Source organism: Ambystoma mexicanum, chromosome 11, assembly GCF_040938575.1.
Source record: "Ambystoma mexicanum isolate Mex_15411 chromosome 11, UKY_AmexF1_1, whole genome shotgun sequence".
Lineage (NCBI taxonomy): Eukaryota > Metazoa > Chordata > Amphibia > Caudata > Ambystomatidae > Ambystoma > Ambystoma mexicanum.
Window position 1 is genome coordinate 271,001,256 of NC_090934.1, and position 13,332 is coordinate 271,014,587.

Here is a 13,332-nt window from a genome sequence, read left to right on the forward strand (position 1 = left end):
AGTAATGTCTTTACTCTACTTGCACTCTTAAAGTAATTAATTCCATTTAACCTTTCTTTTGTCGTTTGAAAGTCGTTTGAAAGTCTGTGCCTTTACACTTCTTGCACTCTTGCGCCGCTAAACACACTGGAAGGAAGCCTCCTTTATTTCAATTGAAGCTTAATCCCTGTAGCAGCACGTTAAAGAAATAGGAGACGCTGGTTGTGAAAATGCATGTGTGACTCTTCGCGTCTGTGCACAAGGTATGTGTCTTTAGGAGACACTACTTTCCCCTAGGCGACTTCTGCACACCAAATTATTGAGACTCTGCCCAATCACCAATGTACGCGATGAAACCCACAACTCATGCACGTGGCAGCATTTCTTTACTTAACTGAAACGCTTGCCGCAAATTTGACAAATTGCTAATGAAAAACAGAACAAACCACTTTGAAGATTGCCTCTTTAAAGTGATAAAAGTTCAATTCTGTCACGGAGCGAAAGCGCGGAAGCAAATAAACTGAACTTAGTTTCTTCACACTAAATTGCTGGCAAATAGTGAAATGCTGAGAGATGACTCTTGCGCTAAATTTCCTTAAACCTAACTAAGTACCTAAACTAAGCTATTTTGATATGAATTGAATAGAGTAACTTTTCTTAGAACTTCTCTTGTAAATTGCTGCTCTTTCTCAAATTGTTCAGAAATTAAACTAGAACGCTGCGCTCCCGCCAGTCTTTCAGCTTGTCTTGTCCCAAAGAAGCTCACCAAAGGAATCCGAGTAGTCTTCTGCCTGGCCAAGATTTCTTTAACTTGCAAATGGCCTAAAAAATAGGAACAACTGGTGGCAGGACCTTCCTGTTCAGGAAAGGACAATACAAGCCAGTAACTTCTGTCTCCTAGCACCCAAAGCCTCCAATCACCTTTCAGCAACTTCCAGTCCAATCACCTGCCAGCCTCCTCAGCACCAGGTTGGGTTGGGGAGCTCTCCTTTAAAAACGACAGGGTTAAGGAACAAACCAAATAAGAAAATACTGAATTAAAACAATTATGGAATGTGACTAGGAGCAACCAGGAAGTAACCTTAATCAGAATGGATAGGAACCTGGCAGTGTGCAAGCAGTATGAGGAGTATGAGGAGCCTTGGAAGTTTGGACAGATGGTGTGAGGAGCTGGGGGCCTATGCAAAGTCAGTGAGTGCAGCTTTGGGCACATGAACAGATGTTCATGGCGCACAGGAGAAAATGTGTGAGGAGCTTGGGGAGTGTGTGAAGGGATTTAGGCACATTTGCAAGCGGTATAAGGAGTCTTGGGCATATGGACAGATGGTATGAGGAGCTTGCAATGCCATTCCGTCCAACGTCCTCCATCCATCCCCTTTTCCTGGTGGTAAGATCCAGGAGCCTGTGTGATCAGTGTGTGATATAAATAAAGTGCATTCTCCTACTTGCTGGGTCTGTGCTCTTTTCTTTTTCTCTGTACTTTGGGAGAAAGCGGTACCTGTGACTTCTGCAATGGTTTTAACTAGTGCTCCCCTAGTATACATTTCAGGTGAACAGTTATACATTGTTTCTACTGGATCCAGTTGGTAGCATATGACTGATAAAATTCCACTGTCCTCTGATTAAGGCACTTCTAATTGATTCCAGTTGGATCCTGGTTGCCAATTTTATTGAGACACATAATTCCTCTTCTGGACATCGTATTGTTTAAAACATATATGATTCATCAGGGTCCATTAGAAACTGCAACTGGTAAAATAGAGCTTCAACCATGGCAACATGAAAAATAAAGGATAATTGCGGACCGTAATCCTTAGGTTTCCTGCTCTAATCAATTCATCCAAACTTGAAATCACAGAAGCATCAGATTTTACAGGGGTTCAGTCTGAAAATGACAGATTGTCAGGGGTTGGGGGGGTTGGGGGATGTGATGGAGGATAGGCTGTCACCCCCAAGAGGCCACTGGGATGTTTTCTCTTTCTTTCGCAGGAAGGAGGCCCTTTGAAATAGGAACACATATATATTTCTAGCGGGTGGGTCTCGTGCCCGAAATCTCCCACTCTATCCATTTTTGTTTTAGTTTCCTGTGTGTGTGGGCGTTCTGGCCTGAAATAGAAATATATATGTATATATTTCTAGCTTGTGAAATGTCTGTCACGAAGCTGCCCACGCTAAAAATATTTGCCATCATTACAGTGGGGCAGTGCAGTAAAAAGCGCTGCAAGTCCTTTGCTGCCTCTTTACTGCCGCATTACTGCACCACCATACCTCAGGTTTGGAAGCTAAGTGGGAGATGTACCTCCAGCATTTTGCATGTGGTAAGTCCTCTACTTTATCGTCAAAACTCAGTGGATTTACTATGCAGTAATGCTGCTAATAGTAAATCTGTTAAAATTTCCCATGCACTCCTGTGGACTCCAGAAATGGATATTTTCACCACTATACGACTACTCACAACCCGTGGTAATGCCACAGATAACAGTAACCGAGTTTGGTGGTAATTGCATGGATTTACTGCCAAAACCATAATGAGATCCATTATTTTTACATTTCCAGGGTGGCTTCACCTCTCACAAAATATCTGTATTATTTACTATTTCTATACCAGTGTGAACCCTGCACTGTAATATTCTCTGCTTCTGTAGAGCCCACTCATAATAGAAACTGAAAACACACTGTTTTTACTATGGGGCCTTGCTAGAAATTTAGTTTTTGTATTTCTATTAACTATTAGAAAATATGTATTGAAAACTGCCTGAATGTTTGCTTTTTGTATGTCCAGAATGTTTTATGGTTTTAATGATGTTTGAATTTGTTTATATATGTTGAATTGTAATTACGTTGTTCACTGTTGCTGTTTTTATGGAAAAGGTTTATATTCCCTAAATAAGCTTTTCTACTACTACTATTGCTGTGTGACAAAGGGGGGGGGGGGCACCTTGAATGTTTTAGGTGGGGTTTAGGAACCCTGAGATACCCACAAATATGCGTGTGTCACACCAACTGTTCAGAGGGAGGGGGAAACCTGTGTTTTGCAAGTCACTTTTGAGCAGGTTCGTGCATCATTACCAGAGAGTAAGCGGGGAGTGAGCGACTGCCCGAAGAAGCGGGGTAAAGGGTGTTTGTTCCTGTGCCAGGTGTGGTCCCTTTTGCCCAAGATGTCTATATATCTCTGACCATCCTTTGGCAGGCTCACAGCCCACACAGGTAGTGGCAGGTGTTAGTGGGAATGGAAATGTTGTTGCATGTAGCGACAGGTATTGGGCTTCCCTTTCCCAGTGGCTGATGCTTTTCTCTTTGCTTTTCTCTTCCAGTGCCCGGTGGCATTGCTTCGGAGTCTCTTACCTTCACACCGCTGGAAGACATGATCTTCCTGAAGTGGGAAGAGCCGGTGGAGCCTAATGGACTCATCACACAGTATGAGGTAAAGAGCCTTGGTTGGCAGGGGCCAGATAAATGTCTGAGATGTTGTGCTTAGTGGTTACTGTTTTGCTTACTGTACATAGAGATCTGGGTTCCAAAGCTGGCTCACTTTACAAATGCCAGCTGCATCCTATGTGAAGCTGTCACAATGCATGTCGCACTAATGCAGTAGGAAATGCAAACACATAGAACCAACCAGCAAACAGGCATTCTCGATCGATGCCCCAAGATTGTGGCTCCTCGCTCCCAGCCTCAGAAATTCAAAAAAGAAATCAAGATCCTCCTCTTCAAGGATCAGATTTAATTCTTTGAAAGATACACCCCCCCAACACAACACATCCAGTTTCCCTCCTTCCTTTAAAACCTTTGCCCTGTTCCATCCCCAGTGCCCCCCTCAGCACTATTTAATGTTCCCAACCTACTGTAAAGTTAATTATTCCTTGATTCCTTAAATTGTATGTTGGTATTGAATGCTAGGTTGTAAGGATTATCCCCCCAACCCCCATAAGAATGTAATGTATGCCTGTAACCGGTACCTGGTCTTTCCATCTAATGCCATTGCATCTAATGCCATTCCATTGAATGCATATTTGTGGGGGTACATGGTTAATTTTTGTTTAGGCGCATTATAAAGGGTAAAAAATGTGGGTTGGGGGGAACCCCTCCAAAACATTTTTGGGAAAAAAATGCATTAGATGCACATTTTTTAGATGGAAAAGATTTGATGGAATGGCATTAGATGCAATGGCATTAGATGGAAAGACCATAAACCCTGTAACGCCTGCCAATGTACACTATTCTTTTTGATTCCAAAGTTAGATTAAAGCTCAAATAACTCCCAAATTAAAATGAACAAATACATAGAATTGTGTTATCCTGGGCAAAACAGTGTGTCTCCGTGTTTCTGGGTTTCCCTTTCTAACTGTTAGAATCAGTCTAACTTCAGTCGTAAGCACACCATAAATAGACTGCATTCCCTATACATTTGCTTGAGTTATTTATTTGATATATTACAAAACATTCCACACATCACATTCAGTTTAGTTGTTTGTCCTTAGTAATTGATACACAATATCAAATAAATAACTCAAGCAAAAACAACACATGTGAATATGTATCCTGTGAAATGGTATAGCTAGCACACAGCTTGACTGGCTCAGAAAAGAAGTGAAAAATATATCCAAACAAGTATCTCAAATTGCTCCCTCAAACTCACCCTTAACAAGACCGAATTCATCCTCATTGGTTCGCCCACCAAACAACAACTCCTGCATCAATGGTGGTCTGACATGTGCCTGGAAGGTTGCATCTCATTGGCGTCAATCTCTGTCAATTCCCTGGGCTTTATTGTTGACAGAAGTCTTTGCCTCCAATAGCACAAAGCCAAAAAGGCACAAACCACGTGGCTACAGGCCTCCACAAACTGCCATCACGCAGTAGTCCAAATTGATCTCACACACCAATGAGGGAACTGGCCTCCTTTCTGTCCAAGCGTGCACCTGGCCTCCATCAAGGAGGCCACCTACGCAACCACCTGCAGCCAACATGGACTTAATACACTTGGTTTTCAATTGCAGCTTCAACGTGTGCCCCACTGCATCACCGTGTCTCGTGCTAAGCATTTCACCTCGCCCAATCCCCCTCCTCAACACTCAGTCACGCAGCAGTGAAGCTTCCACTTTCCTCACATCTCCTCAAAATTCTGCAGTATGACTCCCATAACATGGACTCTCAATCCCACAGCCTTGGACTGATCTCCCCGCATACAGGCACTGGTCCAGTTTCTTCCCCCAGCATCCTATGCGCTCCTTGCTATTGGTCCAGTGCCTCACCAAAGACCCTGGTTGTGGAAGGGGCAGAGGGGTCAGATGCCCTGGCGACCCTTTCACCCGTGTGCCCTCTCCTCTTCCCTCACCACACCCGAAGATTCCGTGTTACAGATGCAACCACCGCTACCTTAGGGAACATTAATCAGCAAAGCCACCTGGCCCACGACCCCCTCCCCACTCTACCACCAGCCCATCACTTTATAAAGCAGGATATGACCCCACTCGGCCCCTTCCTTTCCGGTAATGTAGAGCCCGTGGGGAATGTCTGATGTAAATGACATGGAAATGAGGGCAGTGCCCGTTTCTTTATATAGTTGACGCACCTGACCCTGGGATACCACTTAAAAGAGCCTGCCAGCCTTGGGAGCCCCCTGGAAGCACTGTGTTACCAGCTCAAACGCGGGCCTTTCCGAGCTCTTGTTGTCAACTCTGTTGTTTCAACACGTTCCCAATTAAAGTCTTCGCAGGCAGATCTGATGCCAACCTCCCCCCACCTCCAGCCCCACTGTTCGCGCATTTGATTTATGGCGGCTGTCGCATTTGATCAGTTTCTGCTCCCCCTTTGCTTTTGTCTCCTTATGAATCATGGCTGGTGGCAGATTCTGAACTGGGAGGGATTCGCATCACATTATTATAGCTTCGGAGCTCAGCGAGTGGGAACAGCCACATTATCGGAACTGCAGAGAACGGTCCTGCAAATTCCTTCTTTTTTTTTAGGTCAATCGCTATTAATGATGATGCTTTAAAAAGCCTACTTCTCGTGATTTCATTGGCCTATTTGGCGCCTGATTTCGTTGTCATGGTAGTACGCCAAAGCCTAGTCTACAGCAAAGGAAGACAAAAAAAGTATACCCACCCACCCTATATGGTAGTCTGTTAAATTCCTTCCACTGGTTTCTCCTCCAGGCTGTTTATAACATTTAGGGCCTGATTCAGGGAACGTTTACCTATGGGATTGCGCCATTATAAAACACTTCCATGAATCAGGCAGGACCTTAGACTTTGGAGTGTCTGCCTGGGCGGTCTTGGGCTGTTTTCCTGATGATAAATAGGACCGCAGCACCCTGCTATTGCCAAATCTGATTTGTGTTTGCACTCTGCAGGAGAAGCTCTCGGAACCACCCAATAGATTCTTCACGCATAACGTCAATAGAAAGCCAGGGAACTATGGAAGATTTAGAGTTACTATATGGCCCCATGTCACACAACCTAATGCATTCTGGAGCTTCTTGTCTTGGGTCAACTCTACCAAGCCAACTTGAACAGAAAGTGCAGATTTTTATGGTTTATGAAAAAGGAATCGGAACAAGGTGTCACAGTGACAAAGATCTTCTAGTAACAGTAAAGTAGCAAAGCGAAGGCCACTTTCAAAGAATTTGGACCACATGTGACGACGTACAGATTGATGTAGTCACCGCCTGCATTGAGCAGGGGGTAAGGAACCATTCTCAGTTGGGAAGGCTAGAAACCAGGGGATCCCCACAGGCATTAGAGACTTTTCTTTTTCGAGGCATTGGTCTGCCTGAAACTTTCCCACACAGCCTTGATTTCCCTATTGGCTAGTTTGTCTCTGTGAGGTTTCTATGGTGACACCCTTTACTCTAGATTAAGCCTAATAAGCTATAATCATGGTTATTTTTTCTGTAAATGACAGCATGCAATTTATCGTAGGCATGCACCAACTTGCCCCCGAGATGGGCATTGCAGTGGGCAGTAATGACCATACGTGCAAGGCCTGGAACACGCTCAGAGGGAGCGCTGAGAAATGATGGCGTATTCTTGGAGATGGACTGCAGTGGTATTTGTAAATGTGACAATGATCTGCCTCTTGTGACCACCGCCATGTTCTGCTGGCCTTTTTGAGTGAAACGCCGCAGTATCTAGATTCCCTGATATTTCTTGTGGTGAGGGCTGAGTCCACTTCAACAGGCAGTGGGAACGTCATGTTGTTTCCCCACTGAGGGGCCCTCGTTTAGTCAGAGTGGCACAGGGGAGGGATTGCAGTGGGAGAGCAAGGGGTGAGCGGGAGTGGAAGCAGGAAGGGAAATGGCAGGTTGGGGGTTCCTTATGGTCCAAAGCTGCTATCACTCCACTTTACTGTTATCACTGCACTTAGAACCCACAATGCACACTTCAGCCCTGGGGTAGTTTTTAGATACACACCTAGGGATGGCCTCATGCACTCATCGACATTCTCTCCAGTCTACAAGCAGCATCCGGCTCGTTATGTGCCCAGCTCATAGGTTCCTCAAGGTGGAGAGTGTGAGGCTTACAGCAGGTTTGTATAAAGATAATGTTGTTTGATTTGCCGGGGATCTTGGCATTTCCGTCATTCTAACCGGGCGGGTGCCAACAATTCTCCTACCCGTATGTTTCCTGCACACTCACCCACAGTTCCTGTTTTCTGTAAACCAGCGGAGGCACAATGAAAATGCAGACTTAATATCTGAGATAATTTATTCACCTTCGAGCAGATTGTGTTTTTTCTCAGTTGACCTTCACGATGAATGAGAATTGCTTAAGTGGACACCCTGCCCACGCTGTTGCTGGATAGCAGTATGCTCTCTCTTAAATAGCATGAGTTAGTATAATGGAGGTGGAGGACTTCATTTTTAAGTGCCAGAAACTCCCAACAGGTGACACCAGCTCACATTCGGTGCTCAGTGAGCAAATCTGCAACCTGCAGCTCTCTAGATGTTTTGAACTGCAACTCGCATGACCCTGCAACATGGACTATGCTAGAGAGTGTTGATGGGATTTGTAGTGCAAAGCAACTGGGTAGCCAAAGGTTGCAGGTGCCTTATGTAAGCAATAGGGGTCCACTCCTTGGTTTGGACCCAACAGCCATGATCCTTACAATGGGCCTCATTCCGAGTAGGGCGCTAACCAATGGCGCTATTGACGCCTTGGTTGACGCCGTACCCGGACCGGCAGCGCCTTGGTGGATGGCGGAATTACCGCCCCATTCCAAGGTTGGCGGGGCGGTAATTCCCCATTCACCAAGGTTCTTCCCCATTCCCAAATGAGCCCCCATAGGGCTCAATGGGAATGGGGAAGATGCAAATAACGGTGACCGTTCCTTACGGTCACCGTTATTGTCTTGGAGGCCCCTTTGCGCCCTCGACTTTAACACCTGCTCAAAGCAGGTGTTAAGGGCGAGGGCGCAAAGGGAACTCGGAGTATGGTGGTAAGGGATCACCGCCACCGGTCTCGTTACCGGTGGCCGCTATCCCTTACCGCCATACTCGGAATGAGGCCCAATGTCTATAACTATGAGGAAGTGGGGAGCCTTGGATGGAGATCTTGCTGCCGCTTGCTATTCATACATACTTATGCAATCCTTCGGGCCACTAGTGCTTAGATAACCACACTCCTTCATAGGGGAGTAGCACTATACTTGCCCAATTCTCCCCGCAACATGACCCTTGGATTTGTATGGCACTTGCTGATCCTTGATCCGAAATCCCTTAAATCTTTCCTCTGTACCAAATTCCTACTAGAGACGTTCTCAAATCTCTTAAACGCAGTCTAGTCTGGTAAATTCTTCCAGAGCAGTGGCTTGGTGCACTCTAGGACACCATGTTGACTTGATTTTCTTTTCACGTACATGCCTCTGGCTTGGGAGGAAGGACCATGGTGGATCCCAAAAAATGCAGGATTGCTGGGGAGGGAGATCATTGTCATCCACTGTCGCTTTTCTTGGCTTCCCCTCTTTTCTGCCAAGCGACCAAAGGGGATTTTGCAGATATCTTTCAGATGCACAGAAGCTTCCGAATGAAGACGCGATGAAACTCTTGTTAGACGAATCCGCAAGTCTTGCTTTTTACTCCCAGCATGTTGTTGTCTCAGACCAGTACGGAAGCTTAAAGATAATCCTAGCTAATTTGAGACCTAACCATGCTCTTGGCCATTCTCTTGCTCCCCTCCCACCGATAGTTTGCTTGTTTCTTATTCCCTTCGTTGTTCACTTACTCTCGATCCATTCTTCTTTTTTCATGCTCTCCATATTTGATGGTTCCAAGGTGTCTGGCCGCTGTCCATTTTTGCTGAAGCCCGTCTTTCCAAGCCCAGCTTTTCCAGTGGGGCAGGACATCATGCTAGCGGGCCACACTTGTCTACTCTCTTGATTAAAGTAGGGGACACTTCTGCAAACCCCCCCCCCACCCCCACTGTCTTTTCTTTCTCATTTTGTATTGGGCACACCACTGCACCCCCTGGTCTCCTACCAGTCTCCACTCCATTCTCTTATGCCTCTCTGCCCACTCCACCTTGCCCCCCCCACCCCTGCATCAACATCCAATCTTTCCTCCCACCCCTGACAATCCCTGCATCACCCGCCTTACCTTGAATCCCACCACTTCCTGCTCCATCTCAGTCATGCACAATTTGCTCATACTCTATTTTTTGACAGGCCACTAGTTGGGAAAGGCAGACTCTCAGGAAATAGGTTGCGTGGAAAGTGGGCTGAACGACTTTGATCACTCTTATTGTTTCACTCTGGGGACCCCATTCCTAATCCCTCTCTCCACTCTTTTCTCCTTTGCCCTTTTCTCCACTTAGCTGCAGGGATCCTAAAATTCGCTACTGTCATTCTGTCCATCTACCACCTTCTTTACACTATTTGTCTGTCATTTGCTCCCTTTGCCCTAGAAAAATGTTGCTTTGTGGTTGTACAATGGAGTGGGGATGGGCTTAGGGGTGATCTCCCAGTCATGGCACTCTGGCTATTGATTATAGAATATAAACCTTTTTGGTGGAGTGGCAGGTACAGTGGTCTCCCACAATTGGCTCTTTTCAACTACAAGCTTCTTCGTGGTGCAGGGTAGTGATTGCCATAACAGAGATAGATAGTTCTGTGGTGGGTAAAGGAGAATTATTTGCCAAAAACAAGCTTTGGTTGTGTCCCTTTCTCCATAGATCAGCTACCAGAGCATCGAATCGTCAGACCCAGCTGTGAATGTCCCAGGACCTCGCCGCACCGTCTCCAAGCTGCGCAATGAGACCTACCATGTCTTCTCCAATCTTCACCCTGGCACCACATACCTCTTCTCCGTCCGAGCTAGGACTGGCAAAGGCTTTGGGCAGACAGCACTAACTGAGATCACCACCAATATATCAGGTAAAGATTAAGGAGGTGGGGTGTGTGGCTACTGCCTAGACTTTAACGTGATGTGCAGAGATGGTGCTTTGGCATGGGGGTGTGCTCTGTTGCAAGCAGTCTGTTAGATGTCAAAGATCCACAGTGCATTGTCCATGTGCAAGTCCCTCGTTTTTCAGTATGGTGCAAACAGGCTCCAAATGTTTGCATACCTTCAGCCTGCCCAATCTCATGTACTTCTTTAGAGACTACCAGTAGAGGTTTCAAAGCCCTTCTGACCGTATCTACAGCAGCAGTGGATTTAGAAGGTGGCCAAGGATCAAATGCCAACAGGGCCTGTGAGAAACCAGAGGGTGTCTCACTCGCTAGTCCCTGAGGATATCTCTCTCTCTTTGGCCAGACAACAGCCATCACCTTTGGATCCAGACCCTAGGGGTGGACGAGTGCAGGAGGATCACCTGGATGAAGGGTCTTCGGGGAGTGGGGGTGAGGCAGCCATTGTTGAGATGCAGTATTCCCCCTATTTTGTTTTCCCAAACCATCCTATGTTTTAGGATGCTCCGAGGTCCCAACTCCCCTCCCTCTTTTACACAAACACTGGGTCGAGGAAGAGGGTGACTGAGAGTAACAACATTGACTTTTACACATTGTACTGAACATGTCCTGCTAATTGGGTCAGGCAAAGCCAGGCACTTGTCTCTAAGTAAATACACCTGATACCAATTAGTTCTCCTCACACGAATAAAAGGCAGAACCCAAAAACACACCCTGAGCAAGGCGGAACACAAGCAGGGCTTCCGGGACAAAGGCAAACCTACTCGAGCAGATTGAAGGACCAAGGGACGAGAGCAACTGGTCAAAAACCCCAAGAGTTCCCTACTGGAGGTTGTTGCCTCTGACAGGCTGCAAAAGACACATGGAGAAGGCCAGATCCCACAAGTGAAGACTGCATTGTGTTTCAAAGATGCCAGCAGCTCTCCTGGATGAACGGCAGAGTTGGAGAGACGAGGCCAAGCCTGTCGTACTAACCTTGACTCATGAATTGGAAATCGCAAAACCAAGAAAGAGAGGCACACAGCCGGTGCATTCGCAAGTGAGCTGAAAGACTGGTGTGTGTTAAAGTTGGAAGTAGAAAATTTATTTCGCAAGTGAAGGCTGCAAGCGTGTGAATGAGACGCGAGGAAAGACATACCTGTGAATGAACTTTGAAGTAAAAGACAGCTGTGAAATCAGCGATGCTAAGTAACGAGTGGTCTGGCAAAAGGAACTAGCCCACTCGAAAGTCTCTGTGAAAAGTAAATTGGTTTGAAGCGATAAAGCGAATGAATAGCGATAGTGAAATAAAGAAGTTTAACTCATAGAGAAGGGGAGAGTGAAAGTTGAACTGTAAACTTTGAGTCAAAGTGGTCCTGCTGTGGTCTCTAAAGAAAGCCATGAACAAGTGAAAGTCTTCAACATCCAAAAGTGGTCCGAGTCCGACAGAGGGAGAACCGAAGTACAAATAAGCTTCGGGAAGGGAGCCCCCTTGCAAGTTTGTGTTGAACTTTATTCTGAGAGGTCTGAGCCCGACAGAGGCGGACCTTTGTGAACTTTTTGGTTGACATTATTTTGGAAGTCAGGAAAAGAGACTTTAACGTGGAAGGCCAGACGGGCCTCAACCCACGTTTTAGAACTATTGTGTTGGAAACTGAGCCACAGTGTGCCATCTGCCTGCAGGGACAGCCTTACTCCGTGAGGTCGAACGTGGGGATGAGAGCTGGTTCAACCACATTTCTTCATTTGAACACTGATTTTTTCCAAGAGATAGGGCAGGCATTAGGTTTTGTTAGGAAAGGCCATTTTGAATTTTACGGTCTCCACTAGGACTGCGTTATTTATTATTTGATGGTCGAGACTACTCCCATCTTAGTTATAGGGCAAAGTAGGAGTTTCTCCAGCCCCAACAATTTCAATAAAGGTTTTGCAAATTGTACCCATTGTGTCAGTGTCATACTTGTGATACCATGCCTTCCCTAAACCCCGCACTAATCTACATTTGTTACTAGCACTTGTTGATTAAGTGCTACGATAAGTATGATTAGCATGGTAAATCTCACTTTGCCTATCAGGAAACAAGGAGTTCATATGAAATGTAGATCAATTAATTTTAGAACAAGTCCACCTAACCTCCAGATTGGGTGTTTCGACAAGACATGGATATACTCCCAATCTACAGGAGAAACATGTGCCAGGTCCCTCTGCAGCTACTCAAGGTTACTCTTCTAGGACTCTGGAACCTTGACATCTCCGGAGAGCCTGCCGCTCTTTCTGCTCCTTTGCTCTCAATGGTGGCTCTAGTACTTAATTATTCGTAGTGTGTGCCTGTAGTAATGTTTGAAGGTTATTACTTTTTCAAAAGATGACATATTGGGCGGTAGTTAAAAGACTAGCTGGTTAATAACAGTCAATTAACCTACCATACTAGGCACCAGAGACATTGGGGTGCTATATCCCAAAGTCTTTTGGTTGTAGCCCCGGATAGAAGCTCAAGGGATTCAACCAAAAGGCTAGCTAGCCCCTAATCCTGACAGTCCCAACATTTGCGTAGCTCTGGATCTTTTCCAGACCTAGCAACACCCCTGCTAGGCACTCAGTTTGCATACCATTGACAACACCACAAAATGACTCCTCAGCAGAAGACAAGCTTGCCTCTTAAAATTCCAGCCCAAGTCCTACGAGGCACCCGAGGCACAGAGGAAGTGGGCAGGGTAGTGAATGCAATCAAGCAAGGCATAATGGGGTGCTATCCTGAATAAGGGATCCATACATCCACAAACTCAACAAAGGGCAAAGAGTGGACCTCAGATGTGGTCCTATCAACCAATTTGCCTGTTCCATGACCCGATCTGCCACAAACTGCTTTAAGGTGCAGCCAGATGGGGAACAAGGGCAAGGGCCATTGTCTGACTGCTGCACAGCAGAGTATAATGGATCAGTGTACATCTCTAGACATAGTGAGCATGC

At 46.0% G+C, this 13,332-nt stretch overlaps 1 protein-coding gene across 5 annotated transcripts in view; it reads left to right on the forward strand.

Annotated features, from left to right (window-relative positions):
- PTPRU (protein tyrosine phosphatase receptor type U) overlaps nucleotides 1-13,332 on the forward strand; it is a 1,238,801-nt gene that overhangs the window by 827,819 nt on the left and 397,650 nt on the right. For all 5 annotated transcript variants that reach the window (XM_069623015.1, XM_069623016.1, XM_069623017.1 and 2 more), the window contains exons 9-10: nucleotides 3,294-3,403; nucleotides 10,149-10,350. In XM_069623015.1, the coding sequence (XP_069479116.1) occupies nucleotides 3,294-3,403; nucleotides 10,149-10,350 (312 nt within the window). The remainder of the gene's footprint in view (nucleotides 1-3,293; nucleotides 3,404-10,148; nucleotides 10,351-13,332) is intronic.